At 53.5% G+C, this 23,119-nt stretch overlaps 8 protein-coding genes across 8 annotated transcripts; all 8 read right to left on the minus strand.

Annotated features, from left to right (window-relative positions):
* Positions 1-799: 799 nt before the first annotated feature.
* JKF63_03479 (uncharacterized protein) lies at positions 800-4,735 on the minus strand (the record flags this gene model as incomplete). The annotated part of the gene is made up of 1 exon (XM_067899482.1): positions 800-4,735. The coding sequence occupies one exon, from the start codon at positions 4,733-4,735 to the stop codon at positions 800-802; it is 3,936 nt and encodes a 1,311-aa protein (XP_067755721.1).
* Positions 4,736-7,737: 3,002 nt separating this feature from the next.
* On the minus strand, positions 7,738-8,397 carry JKF63_03480 (uncharacterized protein; the record flags this gene model as incomplete). Its single annotated transcript, XM_067899483.1, has 1 exon — positions 7,738-8,397. The coding sequence occupies one exon, from the start codon at positions 8,395-8,397 to the stop codon at positions 7,738-7,740; it is 660 nt and encodes a 219-aa protein (XP_067755722.1).
* Positions 8,398-9,706: 1,309 nt separating this feature from the next.
* JKF63_03481 (uncharacterized protein) lies at positions 9,707-9,913 on the minus strand (the record flags this gene model as incomplete). The annotated part of the gene is made up of 1 exon (XM_067899484.1): positions 9,707-9,913. One exon carries the CDS (start codon positions 9,911-9,913, stop codon positions 9,707-9,709), a length of 207 nt encoding a protein of 68 aa, XP_067755723.1.
* A 1,330-nt stretch (positions 9,914-11,243) lies between these two features.
* JKF63_03482 (uncharacterized protein) lies at positions 11,244-12,320 on the minus strand (the record flags this gene model as incomplete). Its single annotated transcript, XM_067899485.1, has 1 exon — positions 11,244-12,320. One exon carries the CDS (start codon positions 12,318-12,320, stop codon positions 11,244-11,246), a length of 1,077 nt encoding a protein of 358 aa, XP_067755724.1.
* Positions 12,321-13,631: 1,311 nt separating this feature from the next.
* On the minus strand, positions 13,632-14,657 carry JKF63_03483 (uncharacterized protein; the record flags this gene model as incomplete). The annotated part of the gene is made up of 1 exon (XM_067899486.1): positions 13,632-14,657. The coding sequence occupies one exon, from the start codon at positions 14,655-14,657 to the stop codon at positions 13,632-13,634; it is 1,026 nt and encodes a 341-aa protein (XP_067755725.1).
* A 1,463-nt stretch (positions 14,658-16,120) lies between these two features.
* On the minus strand, positions 16,121-17,593 carry JKF63_03484 (uncharacterized protein; the record flags this gene model as incomplete). The annotated part of the gene is made up of 1 exon (XM_067899487.1): positions 16,121-17,593. One exon carries the CDS (start codon positions 17,591-17,593, stop codon positions 16,121-16,123), a length of 1,473 nt encoding a protein of 490 aa, XP_067755726.1.
* An 866-nt stretch (positions 17,594-18,459) lies between these two features.
* On the minus strand, positions 18,460-19,164 carry JKF63_03485 (uncharacterized protein; the record flags this gene model as incomplete). Its single annotated transcript, XM_067899488.1, has 1 exon — positions 18,460-19,164. The coding sequence occupies one exon, from the start codon at positions 19,162-19,164 to the stop codon at positions 18,460-18,462; it is 705 nt and encodes a 234-aa protein (XP_067755727.1).
* A 2,866-nt stretch (positions 19,165-22,030) lies between these two features.
* On the minus strand, positions 22,031-22,936 carry JKF63_03486 (uncharacterized protein; the record flags this gene model as incomplete). The annotated part of the gene is made up of 1 exon (XM_067899489.1): positions 22,031-22,936. One exon carries the CDS (start codon positions 22,934-22,936, stop codon positions 22,031-22,033), a length of 906 nt encoding a protein of 301 aa, XP_067755728.1.
* Between the last annotated feature and the right edge of the window lie 183 nt (positions 22,937-23,119).

Consider the following 23,119-nt stretch of genomic DNA (forward strand, 5'->3'; position numbering starts at 1 on the left):
AAGGAAATTTTCTCGTATTGCGGTGAGTAGCCATGAGAAAGAGAGAAACACAGAGAGAGAGAGTGCTCTGCACGTGCACAGACACACACGTTCCAGCGGCATGACAGGTTTCAATGCACCACCAAAGGCAGGTGTCAAGAAGAAGCCAAAAAAAAAAGCCAGAAGAGAGGCACCCTTCACCAACGACCCCAGTCCGCTTTGTGCAACTCGCCGAACCGCCGATCCAGAACATCTGTTCCCTCTATCCCCCCCCCCCCTTCTACTCACCCTCGTTGCTCCCAACAGCTGCGGCAAGACACCAATGTACTCTTTGGATGGGGGGCACAGCGAGAAGTACAGAAGTCGTCACCCCACGTGACGAGCTCGACTCCTTCGGTGCTGCTGTTGGTGTGCCTAACTTTCCTGTTCAAGTGTAGTCAGCGCTATCGCGGTATCAACGTTTGCCACACATCACCACGATCATCACTGAGCACGTATGATGCATGCGCATCTACACAGTGTGAGCGAATGAGAAAGACTGCAAGAGAGAATGAGATAAAGGGAGGAAGAGGAGAGAAGAGAAACGAGAAGAGGGAGCGCAGATTCGTTGGCTGGTTGAGTAAACAGGGAGGGCAACTAAGGGGGGGGGGGGCCAAAAAATATATATGAAACAGAAGAGTACGCACACAAAGGATATCGTGCGGATGACAAGAGGCACATTCACACACACACACACACACACACACATACAGAGAAAAACAAACCGACACAGCCATCCAAAGAGGGGAGAAGCCCCTCTGTGGCACATCTCATGGCACAACTAGGAGAGCTGCTTCAAAATCTTGTTCGCCTCACTGGCGACGAGGCGCATGTGCGTAGAGCCTGCGGCGTTGGCCAGCACTGCCATGAGGCGCGAATCGCTTCGGAGGGCGGTGATCACCTCACGCGAGGTGCCTTCCAACGACGTGCCCAGGGCAGTCAGCAAGCTCGCAGCCACCGTGCGCTTCGATGAGGTCAGAAGCGCACTGGACAAGGCCCCCGTCCACAATGTAATGGCGGATGCCGAAGTGAGATCTTTGCCAGCTACGGCCGAGAGACGGACAAGGTCCTCGATCACAGAAGCAGTGGACTCCATCAAAGCAATACTGCTAGTCGTGTCTGCGCAAATGGGCAGCAATACTAAACTGACAGTACCCTTCTTCACGCAGTCCACACACTGCGTCATCACCCGTAGAGAGGGATCACCTGTCATGCGACGCACCACTACAGCCAAAAGAGTGCAACACATTTCAACTATCGGCTCATTTTTTCGTGCGACCGCTGACGTCAGTGTTTGGAAAATGAGTGCGCACAGCCCATGACGCGCAACGTGGTGGAACACGTCCACACGCTGGCTCACCAAGAGGCAGAGGTGGATGAAAGAGAGCGGGTAGTACATGTCCCCGTCGTCGCCGCTCCCGCTCATGTAGTCCATGATGTGGCTCAGCAGCTGCTCAGATACAAGACTGGACAGCTTATCCTGCGCCATCTCACCGCACGTGACGACAAGCCGCATTGTGTTCGTGGGTATCGGGCTTGTCTCTTGCAGAAGAGACGCCACATTCGGCACAACCGCGCTCAGCACCTGGCGCGCAGCGGACGTAGCGCAGGAGCTCTCCCTGCGCGTTGCCGTCACCTCAGCCAGAATGGGCACCATGACAGACGTCAAGAAGCGAATAGCAGTGAAGCGGCCACTAGCCTCCTTGCGCCGCAGCATTTCTGCGTAGGACGTAGCGAGGAACCGGCAAATGCTCTCCTGATAACGCAACACCAACTCGGGGCTCTCGACGAGGCGGTCGGCAATGCTGTTGAACTGGTCCTCGTAAGTGCCGTAGAGGGTGTTGTTCATGGCCTTGTCTATGCAAGTGGAGAGGCTTTGGAAGAAATCGCTTTGTAAGTCCATGCCGCTGCGCACGGCAGAGTTGTTCAGTAGCTGCTGAATGGCAGCCAGGTGCGTCCGCGTTGAGGTCGACGAGACCCGCCGCGCAATACTCGCAAGCTTCTCCGACACAAACCAGCTGAGAAAACTTGACAAGGCGCCAGCACAATTCTTGACATAGGCGTCAGAATCTCGAATAAGACGATCGAGGAATGCGACGATGCGGTGGTTGAGAATGCGGCAGATCGTACCCCCGCCTACGCAGCCGATGAGCATCACAAAAAGCAGTATTTTACCGTAGACAGCGACAGATGCCTGCTCAATCGCCTCGCTCAGGTGCTCCAACAAGTCGTCACTCACGAACAACGTGTTACCGAGAACCTCCTCTGCTTGCTCAACGCTAAGTGAAGACGTGAAAAAAGATTCTCGGAGGTCGCTACCACCGCCGCTGCCGCGCGATTCAAGAAAAGCGCGCGTCCACATGCGAGCGAATGGGCTTTTGAGTGTCACCAGCCCCTTCACGATGACACAATTGAGGAATGTCAGCAAGATCTGGACTGTATGCGTAACTGTAGGTCGCTGCATCACGGTCGCGTATGACGTCAGCGGCAACCACTTGGACTGCATGACAGTCAGAGCTAGCTCATCCTTCACCATGGCGAGCTTGAACGCCGCGCACGCCGCGTCAGACCGCATGTCCTCGCTGCACCCGCCCAGCGACGGAAGCGCCAGCACTGCCAGAAGTTTATCCACGAAGGTGGGGTTGGCAAACAGCTCCAGTGTCATTGCCCTCTGCGGAGTGGAGGCCATGTTTTCAATCATCTTTGCGGCATAGTGTTTTAGCACGTAGTCGTCGGAGTCCAAGGCAGCGGCGTAGATACGTCTCACAGTGGCAGGCTGCACATTCCATATGGCGCGGTGCCTCTCCGGCTGGACCGCGATGTAGAAGAGAAACTCGCCAATGCAGGCGATCAGCTTCCGCTTTACCGTCACATCGGGTTCATCCTCGAACAACTGCATAATGTCTTGCAAGATAGACGACGAGGCCACTTCGGACGTGATGTACGCAGTGGTGCGCACCAAAAGCCCCATGATGAGCGCCGCCGATGCGCGAAGGTTCACTGGCGCGTCCTTTCGGCTCGCGTGTTTCATGCACAACCGCATCACGGAGCTGTTCACCGACGCACGGGCCACCTCTGCGTCACCGCAGAGAGAAATGACGTAGTGCATAGTATTCAGCACGTGATTGTAGCCCTTGCCCACGTTAGAGAGCGACAAGTAAAGGGTGCGAAAAAATGCGGTGTGCTCCTTTCCTGTGAGTTTGTTGATTTCTGCCGCCGACAGCGCCTTGAAGCCGAGAGTGGAGATGTCGTAAGACGGCTCTGGGGTGTACTCGATGCGACTGTTGTTGCTTAAAGGACGAATGTGCTGATCTGAGAGATGCGAAAGGAGATCGCCGATGGAGAGACGATGCAACGCCCCGTCTGCAAACGCGCGCAAGTTCGCCTCGTTCGGTCGGTCTTCGTTGGCGCTGCAGTTGGTCGCGTACGTGGCCCGCCCACATTCGTACGCCACGGCGGCACTTCCAGATGCTCGACTGGTTGCGGCACCGCGTCCCTTGATCACACGGCGCCGTCGGGGTCCGCCGCCAGAGTTTGTGCTCGACTCCGCGGGGCAGCTGCGCAGGGCGGATACGATAGCACTAGAAGAAGAGCCCTTGTCGTCGAAAGCATTCAGCGCTACGGAATTCGGAGGTGAAAGGCCGCGCACCGCATTGCCACGCGCGGCCGTGCTGGGATCTGCCGATCGTTTAGCACGCTCCAGCAACATCGCCGCACGCTGCGCGGCGCTCGCAGTGAAGTCAAGCTCCTTGGCGACGTTCAGCGTCGCCACCGCTCGCTCCTTCTCTTCCACATTGTGTGTGGAAGCGTTTGATTTCGCTGCTGCCACGGCGTATGCCACTGCCGCACGCACATCGGCGTCTGTCCACCCCTGCAAACCCGCGGCGTCCCCTAAGCGTGAACGCCTGTAGTCCTCCCACGCCACCTGAGAGGGAAAGCCGTTGCTCGGTGGTGAGAGGGGCTCATCCCAGAACTCGCTGCGGGCGACATCGGCCCATGTGTAACGCTTCAGTGGGTCCTTTTCCAGCAAACCGCGTAGGAGCGTCTGGAAGGACTTCGGTGCGTCCGGCGCTGTCGGCACCGGACTCGTCAAGATTTCGCTCAGCAGTGTTTCCAGGTCCGATGAGGCGAAGGGTGGCTTACCTGTCGCCAGCTCGTACAGCACGCAACCAAAGGACCACAAGTCAGATGCCATCGAGTACAAGGGCGGATCCGCCATGAACAACTCGGGAGCCATGTACAGTGGCGTCCCGACGAGTGGCCGCGTCGCCGCATCGTTGAAGAGGCAGGCCAAGCTAAAGTCATGGAAGCGCAGCATCGCTGCCGAGTCCATCAGCAGGTTTCTAGTCTGTAAGTCGTTGTACAAGACGCCCTTACTGTGAATGTACATGAGGCCTGCCGCCACATCACGGCCAAACGCCTGCACTGCCTGAATGGTCAGTTCGATTTTGGAGCGAAGAATGCTACTCATGTCACCGCCGGTGCAGTACTCTGTGATGATCCACAAGTGGTTATTTGTTTCATACCAGTGATAAAATTGAATAATGCTTGAGTGGCGCATGGAGCGCAACAGCTGCACGCAGTTGACAACGCGCTCCCGTCGCCTCTTGTCGATGGAAGCAATCGCGTAGAACTCGGTGGTGGTGCGGTAGCGGCCCTTGTAAATGGTGCTGAAAGACCCCTGACCAATCTCATCATTAAGAACATAATTGTTCATGTTGCGTGAAGTCAGGTACGTCTTTTTCCCCCCGTTTCTCTTTCCTTCAAACCCCAGCAAAGGTACGTGTAGGTGGATATGTATGTGAGGCTGTTTGTTGTTGTTTTCGGGGGGAGGGGGGGGGGGGGGGTCGCTAAATGGGGGAGGCAGAAGATGTCAGCGAAAAGGAAGCTGAGGAACGACAAAAACGAAAAAAAATGTGATGAGACGGAAGACAGCGAGGAGATCAAAACAGCGGCAAGAAAACGAGGAATAGAAGAACAAAAAGGGGGTGGGGGTGGGGGGGAAGCGGCTTTATTATGTTTTTCCCCCTCCTCCCCCGCCTCGTAAAAAAAGCGGATGAAAGGTATATATATAACTGTATGAATATACAAATATATATACATATATATATCTACGCACAGATAAATATACGTGAGAGGAAGAGTGTGTGTGTGTGTGTGTGTGTGTGTCTACACAGAGATCAAATCAAATATATATGATACACAAGAATCGACACCGAACAACCTTCTACAATAGAGCGAGAGAGTCACTCACTAAGACACAAAAACAAACAAGCGTACACTGGACAGATACACAGAAGTTGACGAAGGAAAGACGATAAAACGCAGTAAGGAAGCCTTGCACAGGGACGCGTGAGAGTCAAAAAAGGGGGGCAACGGGTGATTAAGTGAGTGACAGGCAAGCACACGCGTGCGTGCGAGTGTATACCTATAAATGTATAGAGAGAGAAACGAAAAAAAAAGCGGGGTTGTTTTGCCTGGGCGTGTGTGTGTGTGTGTGTGTGTGTGTCTGTGTGTGTGTGTGTGTGTGTGTCTGTGTGTGTGTGTGTATCTTCGGTCAAAAAGAGGAGAAGGGGAAAAGAATGATGATAATTGGTGGGGGATCTCAGGCAAAGCGAAAAGGATGTCCGTCCTGCTGGTGTGCTGCCTGCTTGTGATCCACTAATATGTATTTCTTGTTTGCTTGTTTTGTATCTACTTCCATGAACTACTTGATGAGCGTAGGGCAGACCGCGAAGACGGATCGAAGAGAAGGGTGAAGAATGGTATGACCTCCTGCTCTCCCTCCCAGCGGGGGTGGAGGAGAAGACGAAGCTGCACAGACCTTTACGCGGGAGGAGGGATGAAGCCAACGAGACGCCTACAGAACCCACACACGACACTTGAACGGAGGGATAAGATAAAACCAAATTGAAGATAGACCGTCCGTGTTTGCCCACTCACGCAATAAACTTTCACCTATGCGCCGGCAGACCACCAAGAAGAACGAAGATACGAAGAGTCGCAAGGAAGGGAGTGGGAGGGCGTTGCTGCAGCCGCTTCTGTGCGAAGAGGCGACGAGAAACTCGAATAAACGTGTACAAGAAAGCTGTTGATGTGTCGGTGTGAGGGGCTGTGTGCGTGTGTGTGTGTGTTAGTTTTATACGTTTCTGTAAATATGTGCGTGTGCTCGTGCGCGCTGAGGCACCGCCGGGTAACGAGGGGGGGGGGGGGGGAGCAAGCAAAAAAAAGGAGAATGCAGGAGCCACACACCCAAGAACGGAGGAGTACTCGTGCCTCCCTTTCCTCCCTCTTGTCTCCACGGGTTGGGGACCGTTGGGGAATTTTTTTTTTCGACAATCCCGAAGCCAAACGAAATAAAGAATGTAGGGCGCACAGAGGTGAGATGAAATGTCAGCCATGTTCGTGGTGTGGAAGAAAAATGAAGCAGTTGGAGCGAGGTGGGATAGGGGGAGAGGGAGGAGATGAAGAGAGAGAGTCATGGGCACAGGAGCGAGAGCACAAAATCGGCGGAGGAATACCTCCTGGTCCGCAAAAGTGAGTAGTGACTATGGGGAAAAAAAAACAAATGTCGGGCTCAGAAGCACACAGCTGTTTGGGTAGCTTTGCCTTCCCTTCTGCTTTAGATGAGAGCGCAGCCAGCATCTCCTCGCGCTTCCCCTCTCTTCGTTTCAAAACCCAATCAGCTAATCCCTCGGCTGGAGACAGACCAGACACACACACGCACACACACACACATACAAGGATCGAGAAAAGCCGTTGCAAACGAGAAGAGCCACGAAGCCCGTGATTGAAGTGAAAGAAAAAAAAGTGAAACGATGAGGGATGGTAGAGTGCGCCTCACCGCTCTCCTGGTAGGCGTTGCGTGGTGTACACCGTGTGGCATCCATCCTCCAAGAGCATGCCAAAGGCATTCTCTCTCTTATATAGTGTTGTCCCTTGATATTTCTTTTTTTTTAGAGAGCCCAGTGACACTTCAAACCTACGCTGCCATGAAGTACAGGTACGTGTAAAGCGCATTTGTGTGCATGCGCATGTACAAGAATGAGAGTGAGTGTGTCAACACCACGAAACCACATGTGAAGACGGCAACACGCGATCCTTTTCGAGCCATCATCCCTTTTTTATTTCTTTTCCTCTTGGTCCTTTGATTCTTTCTCTTCCTTCAGTCCCTGCCTCGGCATAAGTACGCACACACATGCACGTAGGGCGAGCAAACACGATACCCGATAAGTCAATGCAGTGCCATCGAAAAAAAAGGGGGAGAGGAGAGCGCAGGCGCGGCTCCAGAAGCAAAAGAGGGGGGGGCGGTGGATTGCAGGGGAGAGGGGGGAGGGGAGGAAGATCCGCGAGCAATACATACTTCTTTACTACAGGTGGTGTTTCACAGTGAATTGTGGGAGAAAGACATCACGTGCAGACCGGCATCCCCCCCCCCCCCCCCCCCCCCCCACACACACACACGTGCGTCTATATTTCCTCGTGCTGGCTCCCTCCACAGATTTCGGCAACTCTGACACTTGTAAAGTCACACGTCGCAAATCTACAAACGTCCGAAATTACGGACATCGTCGCCGTCGTCGGCGTCCCCCTCCCCCACCCACCCGAGACACTCGTGTCGGCGCATACTTCGGTAGCCTCCTTCCCCTTCCCTTCTCTCTACACCGAGAGATATGGGGGAGCGGGGGGGAGGGGGCGCAGTATCTCGGCCTCAAGGGTCTACTTCACCAGCTCGTATCGTTGCTTTGCCTTCCGCAGCACTTGCACCACGTAGTGGTAAAAAAAATCAACGTAGAGTAACGACTGCACACACCCGCTGAGGACGGAGATCCAACGTACCTTGTGATACACGTAGTAGCGAATCGTCCAGTGAATTATGTAGACGACGCGGTATGCCCCAAGGCAAAAGAGGTAGTGAGACGTCAGCGCATCGTACCGCTCGGTATACTCAAGTAAAAAGATCTGTGGCAGAATCGCGACAGCCTCTAGATACTGCGAGAAGGCCCAGCACACCTCAACGATGATGTTGCGACGCGGCGTCCCATGAAACAAGACGGCGAGCACTAAACACGGCACGATGAGGTAACGCACACGGAAGGTATCGTTTTCACGGTCGTAGGTCGCCTTCCACGGACTTTTGAATCTCATCAAATAACAAATGTGCAGTGTTGAGGCAATGAAGAAAATTTTCATTGTGGTGTTGTAGAGACTGATGAAGGAGAAAAGCACATCAATGTAACGCGTACAGAAGACGAGGGCAAACAGCTCCATCGATTTGAGTGAAATGCCCGCGGCCGAGCGCTGACGTAGCATTTTCGATAAGAGGATGATGATGGCACCCAGGTGCAACAAATCCCCGACTACGCGAACCAACGCCATTCTCTTTTCGACGCCGAGATGCGCTCTCTCTCTCTCTATATATATATATATACTGCCTCGTTTCTTTCCCAACGTGTAAGATGGGTGTGTGTGTGTGTGTGTGATAGAGAAAGAGAGAGAAGAGACAAATATTGTAAAGTATATATATATATATATGTGTGCGGCAGGCAGGAGTGGGAGGTGGTTGAACCAATAAAATATGTACACAGGAGTCCTTCTTGGAGTTCTTTCAAAGTAATGAGCGGCTACAAAAAAAAAAGGTGGAGGAGGAGGGAGCGCGTCAAGAATGAGTGCGTCAAAAAGATCTCTGCGGATGGTTGAGGTGGAAAAGTGCCCCACGGTGGGAAACGATGGGAAAAATGGAGTTTTGTCTGGGGGAGGGGGTGCAGGAGTAAAAAGCACAGACACACACACACGTGATGCGCCATCTGGTGAAATAATTCCAAGACAGGTCGAATCGCTTCAAGAAGAAGGTGCCAGGAACGCACTCTCTGTATGAACTGCGTTGCACAAATCGATACGCCCTCCGTGTAGACACAAGAAGAGCTGTGGCAGTTGCCACATCCGCCTTGTGCGGCGCTTTGCCTCCACCCTCCCAGGACATTTTTCTTGCATCAACTTTCGTTCTCTCCTCCCCCCCCCCTCCACCTGTGATTTTTTGTCGTCACACGGGCTTTCAAGATACCAAACACACATACACGAGCCCTCCCTCCCCATAATTCATTCGAGCAATCCAAACCTGCAAACGGCACCGAAAGAATTGCTCATTGAAAAACAACAAGGCAGATGAACAGATAAACAGGTCACACCGATTGACTGTGCAAGGGGATGCAACTGACTAACCTACAAAAAGAGGACGGCACCCAAGACGATGCAGACTGCAACCGCATCGGAATACACAGAGACGGTACCAAGAGAACCGTGAGGTCATGATATCATCACATTTCGAACAGAGAACGAGGAAACGGGAACGAAGGCCATCCTCAGCACTGATTTGCCGGTGGCACGCCAAGCAGCAGCAGCAGCAGCAGCAGCAACAGCAGAGCGGGATACCCATCACCACCAACCGTAGAGACTGGCCTGGGTGCTCTAGAGGGAGCCGACAAAACGCCAAAAAAAAAAGGAGGGAAGCAGGCGGTCAGTTCACACAACATCAGCTCCCCCCCCCAACCTTCCCCGCCCCCCTCTTTCCCCTGGCTTCCCGCCCTCCCACCCCCCCCTCCCCCGATCGACAAAGTCCACGGGGGAGGGAGGGGGGATCTCCTCTCTCTTTCCGTGTTTTCCCCTGTTGCTGACGTTTACTTTTTTTTCATTCGGCCTTTATAGAACGGGTGGGCAGCAGCAGCGGGTTCATCTGCGCCATATAGATGAGCGCCCACGACATCCAACAACAGAAGGTGGCCACCGCACATAACACACGGACGAGTTCGACCTGGCTCTTCGCCCAGAGTGGTGCGCTCAGCGCGCCGAGAGCGCCGATGATGATGTAGATTAAGGTGCCGAGAAAGAGGCCCATAGTGCAGTACGTCGAGATGTTCTGTGTGTGTTCAGCGGTATCTACAACTAAAGAAAAGGCAGACAAGACAGAACGAAAAGGGTGAATGAGATGCGGCTGTAACGAAGCGTCTCCACGACGCGATACGAGTAGAGGAGGGGGGGGAGGGGCAGCGGCAGCAGCAGCAGCCAGCGACAAGGATGCTCGGATCAAGAAATGTCTGGAAGGAAGAAGTAGGTGGGGGAGGTAAGAGCTGCCGTAAGCAAAATATGCTTCTTTATGTAATGTTGTGCTTTGTTTTTCGGTTGTGATACCACGTAATATTGGAAAGGGGGAAAAAGGGAGGGAGAAGAGGGGGTCTCGATAAGGGAAGGATAAAAAGTGTAGAGAAGTTGCCGGAAGGGAGGGAGAGGGGGGGGTCAGTGATAGCGTGTCCAGAAAAGGAAACGAGCATCCCCACGAGAGGATCGAGACCAGTAGAAGGGAGATAAGTGCAACTCCGCTACGGGGGCATCAAGGGGACCCTAAAGCGAGTTGGTGAATGGGAACAGGGGGGTCAGGAGTGTGAGAAACACTAGTGAAAGGGGGTACACCCAGAAGGGGGGGGGATACAAGGAGGATGAGGAGGAGGAGGAGAAACCGATTACGAATTCAGGGATGGAAAAAGGAAACGGTCTCAGGCGAATGGGGTGAGGCAGTGAACAGTCGAGGCATCCTTCATGCAGACCAAATAGTTTAGCTGGGGTCAGGGTTGTGCCCGTATACCACGTGACGGATACGCAATAGCGCAGTCGTCTGGAGCTCTTCAGAGCCATAAACGCGTGGGAAGGGGGAGACAAGCTGCATATATATACATGTATACATATATATATATATATATATGCAAGCTTCTCTTGCGTACTGTAGCCGCCTCAGCCTCTTTGCTCTTTTTGGATATAGTAGAGCGGGTTTCACGACAAGTGGGGGGTGGGGGGTGGGGGGAAGAGGAACGCTGTGTGTGCAGCACCCTCACGGACAAAACAATGAAAAAGAGATATCCCTACACAAACACAACAACAACATACGCACTTTCCCCACACACAGGCGCACACATTCTTTCCCCCTTCATCAAATTCTTTTAGAAAAGGAAGAGACACCCAGTCGTGGTGCGTGAAAAGTGACAGAGGAACCCCCAACGAAGGGCCCAAGAAGCGGAGGGGGCAAGAGGGAGACACGAGGGGAGGGGAGGGGAGGGGAACGCATGTCCATAAGGAGGAGGGGGGGGCTTCGTGACAAAACGACGAGGACAGGACGGAGCCGTAGACAAAGCTGTCATGTAGCACACAGTGAATGAGCGCTACATGACAGCTTCTTAGAGGGTTGGATTCTCGAGCTCACTCACCACACGCCACGCCCCATTATTGCTCGTCTCCTTCCACATCGCGACTGTGCCGTCAGCGTAGGATACCAAGAGAAACGTACCTACAAGAGACCACGAGAGCTTCGTCACACTCTCGCCTGGAGTGCCGTGCGGCGGGGGCAGAAGACGACATTGCCACGGGTTCGAGACCGGTCCATCCTGCACCCAAACCGCCACCAACCCGTCCTCTGACCCAGCCGCAATATATGTGTACGGTAAGCCCAAGTTAGGTGCCCAACACACTTCTCGCCACGCTGGGGTATTCGACGCTTCAGGTGCCTCCAGCTCCATGGAAGTCCACAATGACTCCAGCGGCGCGCCGTCTTCCCCTCCAGGCGGGCGGGCAAACGAGTGCGTCCACAGCTTCACAAACCGACCACCGCCGCACGTCACCAGACGCGGTGGTGTCAGCGGCATCGGTGGCGCATTACCCGGGATATCACCCACGTCCTTCTCCAGAGGCGCCATGAGCAGCGCACCGGGTGGGAAGAACGGGGCGAAGGTGAGGCTGCTGCAACCGCGCGGATGGCTCTCAAAAGAGTGAATATCCCACGTGCCATCTGGCCCGCCAGTGAAGACGACCACCATGCCATCCGCGCAGCCGACAGCAAACAGCTTCCCGTACTCCTGCGGGGCCCACGCCACACACCAGCCCGAGGTGGCCAGGGTGTAGTTATAGATTTTTCGATACTGCGCATCATTACCCACATCACACCAGAGTGCCACCTCGTTGTTTGGCTCGGTGCAGGTAACGATGGCTGCCGGGTAGAAGACGGGAGGGGCCCAGGACACACACGTCACTGTGGCTGCCTGCTCTTCGCCGCCGCACTGAAGCACCGCTACTGGGTTCCACGTCGCAGGCTGTGTCCCACCCTTGTACTGCGACGCCTCCCTGGAGGAAGAGGTAACAGACTCATAAATTCGAACAGTGCCATCGCTACTCGCCGTGGCCAAATGCTGCCCATGCGCGTCCGCTGAAATGTCCGTCACGGGTGCCGTGTGGCCCGTCTCCAGCAACGTGTCGCTCATGACCTCTTTATCCGCAGAGCGCTACAATCAATCAGCAAAACTGCTCACGCAATCTCTCCAGAGCACTGCAGCACTTGTCGGTGTTGTTCGGTGTGTGTGTATGTGTGTATGTGTGTGTGTGTGTGTGTGTATTTTTATATAATCTTATATAATCGAAATCCCTCTGAACCCCCCCCTCCCTTTATGGTGTCAATACCGCTGTCTTCTTCCCCTTTTTTTTCTCGATGGCACGACTGCGTAAGTGGTAGAGCGGCACGGGGGCGCGTGCGTGTATGGGCGCCTTATCGACACACGCAATAGGAAGAGAGGAGGTAAAGCGGTGTGTGCCGAGCGCTAAAGTGACGAGGGAGGTACAGGAAACAAGCAAAGACAGCCTTTGTGGGCGAGTGAGGTGGGGTGGGGTGGACACCGATGCCCTACACCACAATGACCGCGCCCAACACAGGGGGAAAAAAAATCAAAGGGCGTGCACACGCTCACTTTTTGTGTAGCATTACAGGAAGCCACGAAATCCATCAACCACAGAAGAGGGAGATGGGAAAAGAGAGAGATGCGCGAGAAGGAGTGGGGGGTACAACATCGAAAGAGGAACACACAAGAAGAGACCGCGGGAACGAGGTCAGGCACCTAAAACGTGCCATCGTGACCACCCATCCCTTCAACAAAAAAAAAAGACTGTGAGCCTTCGCCCCCGCACGTGGACCCGAGAAGGTACGCAGACGCCTACACCACTTGTCTTGCAAGAAAAAAAAAGCGCGCAAAACCCGCTACCATTCGAGACTCTCGTGAAAGGCCCCTAGCTCAAGTCTACATGCATGAACTACCTCTGCAGTGGTCGTCTGGGCTCATCGGAGAGGACTGCCACGTCCTAGTTTTCCTTTTTTTCCCCCACGTGGCTTCTGCCCGGCAATGTGCACACGCATGTACGTGTACGTGGTCGCATGTGTGAAAGAGAAAAGCACAGGCGCCAACAGAAGAGAGTAAAATTCTGTACACCGGTCCATATGATGAGAAGAGCTCCTGCGTGGCACGAACACAACACCTCCGCGTAAGAGAGGCAGTCGGGGAAAAAGGAGCCGAGGCACACATGCGCACCGCGTGTACTTGTGTAAAGTTGAATACCATATTGGTGTCGACAAGGGGGGAGGGGGGGGGATAGATGGATGGAGGTTAATCCTTCAGTGACTCTGGAGACTCGAAACGCTTGACAACTGTCATCCGAATCGTTCAACCAGCGATAGGACCACGATCCTACCACACACCTTTCAACATATACTCACACCCACCGGATGCGCGGTGTGCCCGTGTCTCTCAATGTCTACTGGCAATAAGTGCTGTCTGGTGAACGTTCATCCAAATGTCTATGCGCCGCTTCGCGAAAATCAAGTACTTCTGCACGTGCACCCATCCGCTGCCGCGGTAGGGTCTCCTGATAGAGTCGAAGGCGACGATCGCGGCAAACGTTAGCACGAATGCGACGACGCTCCAGAACCACACGTAAGCGTCCGACAGAAACCCTGTTCCGAGACAGTAGTAAACCAGGCGGTACGCACCATACGCGGGTATGCACACGAGACACAGAAACATGGCGTAGAAGAGAACCACAAAGTCGCATGAAAACGGAATGAGGGCGACGTTGTGTTTGCACCGAGAGAAGCGAGTTGCCTCATACCAGTCGGCGAGGTAGAGACGGTGCGACTTGACGGCGCGCAACTTTGGGTGCATCTCGATAAGAGTTGAAAGAGCCTGAACAGATAACTCGTTGCGCCAGTTGCGTGGCGGGTCATCAAGGCTGTACGTCTCCACCACATCGGCGTGCTTGCACGCCATCATCACACGATGCACGGCGACGGGATCGTTCCACCCCTCCAAGGTCACCTCGCGCAGATGAGGACAGCGGCTAAGAGAGCCGATGAGCTGCTGCGCCATCGGCTCGCAGTGACGCGAAAAATAGACGTACTCGACCCCGGGATTCCATCGGAACAGTGGCTCAAGGAGACGAGCGTCGAGCGCGTCGAAGGGCTCCCCACTGCATGAGTGGGGAACAATGATGTTCTTGCACCCGCGCTCTGTGCCAAATGCCCATACACCGCGCAGTCGACTCCGCAGCGATGGAAGAAAGTAGGCTGTGTTCACGACGCACGTGGGTTGTTCAGGGAAGCCGAAGAGAGACGGATTTAGCGCAGCGTAGCCGAGGATTTTTTGAATGTCATGGATGCGCCAATAGTGCAACGGCATCGTGCGGAAAAACCCTCGATAGAGGGGAGGGTACGCTGTGCGCCTTCGTCGCTCTGTGAAAGGGTTGTAGAACCGTGGCCTCCACCGGCGCGGCTCCATCCTTCTCACACAGCAGGGAGACTTCTGTAAACTAAGGGAGCCAGGGGAGATAACGCATCGACGACACGTCTTCTTCGCTTGACAAGGATGAAGCGGGAAGGGTGGAGAGCCAATTAGAGAAGTGAAAAGAAGAGCACAGCAGAAGTGTGGGGATGTGCTGGATGGGCGGCCGCAAATTATTACGATAAGGGGGGAAGCACGGGGTGGCTGTTACCGCTTGTGTGAATGTCCGCCAGCGATTTTTTGATTCGTGCTTGGAGGAAACCAAAAGAAATACAGCGGCGCTAACACGGAGGGGAGGTAGGGGGGGGGAGGAGGGGGGCTGATCTCCCCGAACCCCAACAAGACGCCTGCGGTAGGTGTGTGCGTGTGTATACGCTTGTAAGCTGTGAAGGTGCCTCTGAGGCTGTCGTGTACGTGCCCTCTCACACGCAAAGAAGCCTAAATAGTGAAATCAAAGAGAGAATAGAAGAGAGAGTGTGCTGCGGCATGCGCAGCCTCCCCCTCTACACAGGCGTTCACATAAAGAGCGAGCTGTGAACCGCTTTTCAACACGAGCACGCGTTGTAGAAACTTCAGGAGAAAGATCTCACCACGGGAGCAATATATATATATATATATCATTATTTGTATATATATAAAGATATATATATATAGATATATATATATACTTACACATATATATATATATGTGGGGGGAGGGAGTATGAGAGTGAGTTCGCAACGAAGCAGACAATACGCCGGTGTGGAAGGATATGTACATGTTCGAGTACAGAAGAGGAGAAAACGGGGGGAGCCAGTCACGGGAAAGGGGGAGAGTCAACCCATTTGCGTAATCGCTCCAGAACACTTTTCTTTTGTAGGCTAGTCAGATAGTTCGAGCACGGGGGAGAGGGAAGCGCAAAGTGGGAAGAGGGAAGAGGGAAGGGGGGAAGCAAGGCGACAATTCAAAAAAATGGAAGAGATGGCGTGGTTGCTTCATGTCACCGTGTGTGTGTGTGTGTGTGTGTGGTCTCTACTGAAAGACCCGTTAGAGCAGATACACTCACAACCGTAGGCACTCCGATAGTAACGTCTCCGCAGCCCATGGTCGACAGCACAACCATTAAACCACCTCATTACAGAAGGAAAAAACGACAGAACGAGGGATGAGGTTGGCGTGAAGGCACTTTCCATGATGGAGAACACAACAGCCGTGACAAACAAGAAAAAGCAAACACACGCCTGTGTGTGTGTCTCACAAAAAGGAAAAAAAAGAGGGGAATTTGACCGCACGGCGGTTATACATGGGCGGACATACACACACACACACACGCACACACATGCACATGCACATGCACATGCGAGGGTGTTTTTACCTGCACAACAAGTAGATGCGCAGGCACCACCACCAACACCACCCAGCAAGTTTCGTGTCTCTCACCAGGGCATACATGCGCTGCACACCTCGGGTGGGATTTTTTTTAGTCTAGTATGGGCCACGATGGAAAGTAGTCTCGGTAAAACCCCTCCACTTCGCGGAAGTGCACTAGTCGCACGTCGAGCGGTACGCCGAGTGCTGCTACTCGGTGCACTGCCGACGCTATTCCAGACGCGATCCACTCTCCGTCGTTCCGGAAGACACCACCGCCCACTTTGGTGAGGAAAATAGGCGGTAGTGACAAAGACCGCACCTCGGCCAGAGACGCGTCAGCGAAGCTCATCTGCTGTTCCAAGCGACGAAGGGTATGCTGCACGCCAGCCAAGAGAGTAGCCTCATAGGTGCCGCGCAAGATGATACGGGAAAGAGCGGCGATGCCGCTCCATTCCAGCGGTGTGCATTGGTCCTGCAACGGCAGGCTTAAGGCACTATTGTAAGTTTGAGTCACATTGTGGACCTCCTCCTCAGACACCACATCCGTGCCTAATGTGCACAAGACTTTTTTCTCTGCTTGATCACCGAATCGGAGCCTCACATCACCGACGGGGCAGAGAGGTGAGTGATGCAGAGGCAGTGTCACGGTGGCGTCCTCCACCAGCCCGATGCGAAGGCGCGACACCAGCTCCTCCTCCACGTCCGTGATTGAAATTCCCACAGAGGCTGCGATGTGCTGTAATCGAGCCGTCAGCGATGCGATTTGTGGCTCATGAAAGAAATAGCCGTTGCGGACTTTGAAGAAGTGCTCTCGTGCCAGCGCCGGGGCGCAGGAAAATGTGGAACCGACCGCATCCGTCACGGCGGTGGCGTCGCCGCTGCCGCTGCCGTGCTCACGGGTGAGGTACTCGGCAAGGTTGTCTAGCATGTTCACCTGCCGATCGGTTAGCTGCCCCCTTGCTGCCTCATCAGGACCCTCCACCCCTGGGACCGTCCCACTGGCGCTGAAGAAGTCTGGATGTAGTAGATAATTACGATAAGCAGTGCCAGCCACGCAGGCCAAGGCACACGCAGGCCCCTGAGTTCGATCATTCAAGTAGTGCTGCAACCCATCCTCAGGAGTCACCGCTGGTGACATGAACTCGAGTAGATTGAACTGACTAGCTGCCTGGAAGAGTCCATCTGCGATGCTGTTGTGCATGCGCCCAACCTCTCCAGTCACATGTGCACATCTTACCGAGCACGGAGCTGTTGGCAGCGTGGGACAGACTCTGTCGGGGAGGGCAACCTTAGACAGTAGGCCTGGGTGCTTTAGCTCGAACATGCGCACGGCTGATACCGTTTCCGCGCGCAGTTCGGCCACGGTCGGTGTCGAATGCCAGCCGCTACTAATGAGGCGGCCGTCTGGGAGGTGAGGGTGGTGAAAAAGGGCCCGTTCCTTGAGAACGCGGCGGTGGCCTCTCGACGTGTGGGTATGCACCGCCTCAAAGGTGCACCTTTGCAGAAGAGAGCGTCGTGTGTCGATATAGCCCCCCTCCGCAAAGCCGAAAAGGGCCTCGAAAAAGCGCTCGTCGGTGCGCATCTCCCCCACCCCCACCCACCCCTCTGAAAAGTCCGTATGCAGGAGACTTGAGCTCCTTCCCCACTTCCGCGAGCCACGCCGTTGGTGTTGTTGAGCGAGTCCGTGATCTCCGTGAGAAGGGAGGCTTGATAAATCGAGAGAAGGGTGCCAGGAGAGGATGAGAACGGCTCCTCCTCCTCTTCCTCCTCCCCCCAGGAGTGAAGAACATTTTGTAATTTAGAAAACGAAGAAGAGGTGTGGATCAGAATGGGGAGGGGGAGGGGGGGAGGGATCGGCATCCCCGGAAAGGGCCAGCAGGCAAGGAATAGGGAAGAGCACCTATGTAGGCGATAGAATTGCCGCCCTTCGGCATCAGAGAAGGCGCCAAGTACAACAGACAACTGTAGAGGAGGAGACACACACACACACCGCTCAAGGAGGTATGCATTGGCCAAGGACATGGGCGTACACGTGTGTGCCTGTGTCCCTCTCCCCATGGTGCTTCTTTGTTCATTGTGGCGCACCACCGACTGCTCTGGTGTGGGTGAAGAAGATGAGATGCCCCTTCCAACCATTGCGTCAGCAAAGGTTGAGGGAAAAAAAATAGTAAGGGAGGTTCACAATAAAATGCGTCACATACACACACGCACACGCCTTTTCCTTGGCGCCATGTTTGCCCTTTCCGTCTCTCGCTTGTTATTCTTTTTAACTTGATGCTAGTCGGGAACACATTCACCCTTCTCCTCTCGTAGCCGCATCAACGCAGCACAAAAGAAGAGGGCGGATAAGTCCCCACCGCATTAACCGTTGGCACACACACACACACACACACACACACAGAGAGAGAGAGAGACGTACCCACACTGCGTCTCTTTCTCCATAAAGGTCTACTCGATACCTTCCACCGAAGTAGAGCCGAGCATAGCCACACTTGTTGCTCTTTCCACTGGACACGCAGAGGCGGGCGTCTCACTCGCTTTGGTGACACCCTTCTTCGAAGGTGATTGAGGGGGGACCGGTGGCACCTTTCGTTCTAGCGAAGCACCTGGTTTCTCGCTTGGCTTCTCGTCCCACATGTCGTTGTCCCCCTCGTCTCTGGCCTCGTCTGCGACGTTGACGTTCACGTAAGCATGGCTGGGCGGGACATAGGTGTCGAGCGTATCATCCCGGCTTATGAGCAACGACTCCATCTCATTGTACTGCTTCTCGTAGATGAGCTGCAGGGCAGTCTTACCCATGACGTTCCGCTCAGCCGGCCTCCACCCTCGCTCTATAAGCGCTTCCGCCGCGGCGACGCGGTTGTTTAGCGCAGCAAAGTGTAACGCTGTGTTGCCCTCGTCGTTCGGAATATTTGGTTGGGGGTTAAACTGGAACAGCATCTCTAAGATGACCATGTGGCCATTCGCGGCCGCCATGTGCACTGCTGTGCGTCCTTGCTCATCCCGTGCGTCGATGTCGCTTGGATTCACCTCTAGGTACGCCCTCAACAAATCTAGATCGCCGTCTTCATTATAGCGCGCACAATCGAGGAATGCATCCACATCGGTAAGCGGCTCACGAAACTCCGATTCTGGCTCGTAGTAGGGCTCCATCGTCGCCTGTGTGTGTCTCTCTCTCTCTCGATTCCCTTCTGAGAATTGTCGTGGTTGATGTCGACCCTTCTTTTCTTTGGGAGGGGGGGAGGGGGGCCACAAGTCAGACCCGTGTTTTCTTCAAATATGCGTGTGTGGAATGGTGAAGAAGATGAAGTCGTATGGAAAATATATAAAGGGGGGTGAATCAGATGCGTGCCCAGCATGTCACATGCGTGCGCTTTTGAGGGGGGAGGGAAGTGGGGACGTGTGCTGGCAACCACACTGCATGTGCGCATGTGCATGCTTTGAGTACTCGTGCCAGGAGTTATCAGCCAACCTTGACGGTCGCCCAAATGCAGGACGCAATGCACAAAAAAAAAGGAGGACTGAGAAAAGTCTCCAAAGCGCAACCGAAAAAAAAAGATGCCCCGTTTTTTTCGAAATCAGGCGACGCTGTGGGGGGAGGGGGGAGGAAGGGAAGGGAAGAGACGAGAAGGGGAGGGGAGGGGAGGGGGGGAGAGGGCTGTACCCTCAGTCTAGGTGTCAAGCAACCCCCACGACTCTTTTCCCTTATCGTACTAACTTGCCATTCGAAAAGAAAAGACTCGTATCAACTACCACGCCCTCCCCCCCCCTCCCACATACGCGCAAATGCTTTACACGCAATGAGAGCTACACCGGGGATCACTCAATTCTTTCTCCCCCCCCCCCTCCAGAACCCCTTATCGTAATCTGAGTGATACCGACCATACGAGCGGGCATGACTCGCGGCCTTTTTTGTGTGTTGTTCATTCTTTGATCTTTCTTGTTTTTCTGGGATGTTTTTGGTTGACAAATCGATGGGGAACAATTGCGGGAGAGAGAGGGAGAAGCACCCACACGCGCATACACACCATCAGAAGAAAAACAAAATGGAAAGAGGGCGGAGGGCGGAGGGGGGAAGTGGGAGGGGGCGTACATTTCAATGTCTTTGAAATATACCCACATAGAACAACCTGAGGAGAAACAGATGAGGAACGCACATTACTGACACACATACACACAAAACACCTTCACAGACAGAGAAAAAAAAACAGAGACAATCCCAGACTCGATGGCATGAAGCAAGACGCAGGACCATTATAATGCACATCGTTTCCATGATCGAGCGAACACTCTCAGAGAAAAAGACCCACAGACGCACACATGCACGAAAAAGAAGAAAAACGACAAAAAAAGTAAAGCACAACAAATACGGAACATCAAACGAGGACCAGCCCTGAACATGCAGGGCATGGAGATCACAACACCCATTACATCGCCTCCTTCCCCCCCCCCCCCCTCTCCGCACACCCTCACCTACTTCTACCCTCTATACCCAAATTCACAAAAGCAAAACGACACAGACAGTCATTGGCAAAGGGAAGAGATTTTAGTGGAAAAGAGGTGCAATGTCACAACGCGACACCAATGAAACTCAGCCACCCTCGGATTTAGCCGCGCTCCCCATCTCTCTTGTACACGCACACGCACACTGGAAGCACCTACTTGTGCGCTATGGTACTCCATACATCCTGAAATCTCTGCATCGCCCCTTTTTTCCCTCTGTCTCCGGAGATCTCGTGCGACACCACACCTCCTACCTTGCATTCACAGCGCAAGAGAGAGGGGCAAAAAAAAAAGAGAGACGGTGAAGTATAGGGGGAGATACACACCTCGATCACGATCCTGTATGGGAGGAGACACAAAGGGGAGTGAGACAGAAAGAAAAAAGAGAATGTGGGAGCAGCATTCACCGAGAATCCTGCGGTGCACTACAAAAAGACGAACAAAAAAGGTTGCCACTTGTCTGATCGGATTCCTTGGGTACATGAATGTGTGTGTGTGCGTGTGTGTGTGTGTGTGTGTGTATGTGCATGTGTGCTTTCATCCCCTGCTAAACTTGCTTTGCACACACACACACACAGAGGCCCTCACGTCCGGGGAAGCCGGAGAAAGAGAGGGAACCCTTTCACAGACCAGCCGTAACAATAGATGATCCCACAATGGCGTACATCGCGCAAAGAAAAAAATTAAAAACATCAAGTAAAGAGATGGTTGCGCTTTCTCCCCTCGTGGGTGCAACCGTTCATCTCCTGAACACCTCGTGGATCAAGATCAGGCTTTTTTTCTCCATGAAAAAGAGAGAGGGCATACCGTTATCTCCTGTTTGTTCGGTATATATATATATACATATATATATATATGTATATATCCGCGTTGATATAGTAAGATACGCAAAGCACCATCTGAAACACACACACAAAATCCCCAATGTAAAACGCAGACTGACAGGGGCCCACATACCCCCTTTTCTTTCCACACTGTTCATCAATACAGTGCGTCCAATTGAAAAAAAAAGGTGTCGGCAGGAGCGACAGACAGACAATACGCACACGCACGGCCGGAGGTGGTGGTGTAGTGCAAAGAAAAATAAAAAAGGAGCTTCATTGAAAGGAAGTCAGTACACGGGCCAATACACACACACACACACACACAGAGAGAGAAACGGGGAAATGAATTAGGGCAACAAGGAAAAAAAAGCGGGGAAGGGAAGAACCAGAGCAGCAGCGACTGGAGGTGAAGTAAAAAAAAATCGAAGAGGGGGTAACTGAGAACACAAAAAGGCACAGACGCGCACTAGTGGAGCAGAACGAAGAACAAAAGGCATAACAAGTGGAAATAGTGAGCGACAAATGGGGGGGAGGGAGGAGAAAACGACAAGCGCAATCTACAAAAAGCATCGCCAGTATTCTTCAGCTTCAGGATACAAACACACGCAAAACAAGCAAACACCTCCTCCCTCTTTCTTTTTTTTTTCACCTACACCCTCCCCCCCTCCCTCCCACTCTGTTCGCTTACTTGGTCAAGAGTAGAACTTTGGTTTTTTCACAGATGGCTTAAGGATCTGGAAGGAGCACATGAGATCGCTGTCAACGGTCATCACGGCGCCGCTGTTATCGAACTCATTACAGTAGTTGGGGGCAGAGAAGATCGTAATGAGCTTGCGCTTTGCAAAGAATTGATACCCGTCCTCTACAATCTGGTGTGCACGGCAGATCAGCTCGAACTGGTGCTTGTTCAAGAACTTCTCTACAATGTCTTGACCGAAGGTGAAGGACACCCCACGGTCGTTCTCGCCCCACCCCGAGAGACCCTCCTCGGGGTCTGACCACAAGAGGTCGCAGATCAAACCGGTGTCCGCCACATCACACGGGCGCGTGATCTTCTTAATTTGATCCATCGTCTGCAGCTCGGGGGAGAGGCCACCATGGCAGCAAAAGATCTTGTCATCGATGATGCAGGCCACGGGGAGACAATTGAATGTATCCGTGAAGGCCTTCCAAAGCCGAATGTTGTAGCGGCGCTTGCACTCGTCGAAAAACCCGTAGATGCGGTTGATACTGGCGCACTCGTGGTTGCCTCGCAGGATGAAGAAATTCTCAGGAAACTTCACCTTGAAGGCAAAGACCAAGCAGATCGTCTCAAGACCTTGCTTGCCGCGGTCCACGTAATCACCAAGGAAGAGGTAGTTCGCCGTCGGTGGGAACCCGCCATTCTCGAAGAGACGGATGAGGTCGTAGTACTGTCCATGTATGTCGCCGCATATTTTGATGGGCGCCTCGAGCTCTAACAGGGGCGGCTGCGAGAGAAGAATCTCGCGCGTACGCATCGCCAGTTGCTTTACATCATTCTCAGCTAGCTGCACCTGCTTCCCTGGCTTCGCACCTCGGACCTCGAGCAGCTGCTCAATAATGGAGTCCACACTCATCTGTACCGCGCTCTGTTATTCGCGATCTTCTTTTCTGCAACGAGACCTCAATCCCTTCCTATAGGCACCTTGCGTAATCTGCGCCGCGTCTTTCTTCTCTACTGTGTATAGCTGCGCGGCTACTTTCGGAATCGATGCCGCGCCCGGTGGGGGGTGGGGGGGGATGAAGAAACGGGAAAGGAC

This window comes from Porcisia hertigi, chromosome 28 (assembly GCF_017918235.1).
Source record: "Porcisia hertigi strain C119 chromosome 28, whole genome shotgun sequence".
In the NCBI taxonomy this organism is placed as follows: Eukaryota; Euglenozoa; class Kinetoplastea; order Trypanosomatida; family Trypanosomatidae; genus Porcisia; species Porcisia hertigi.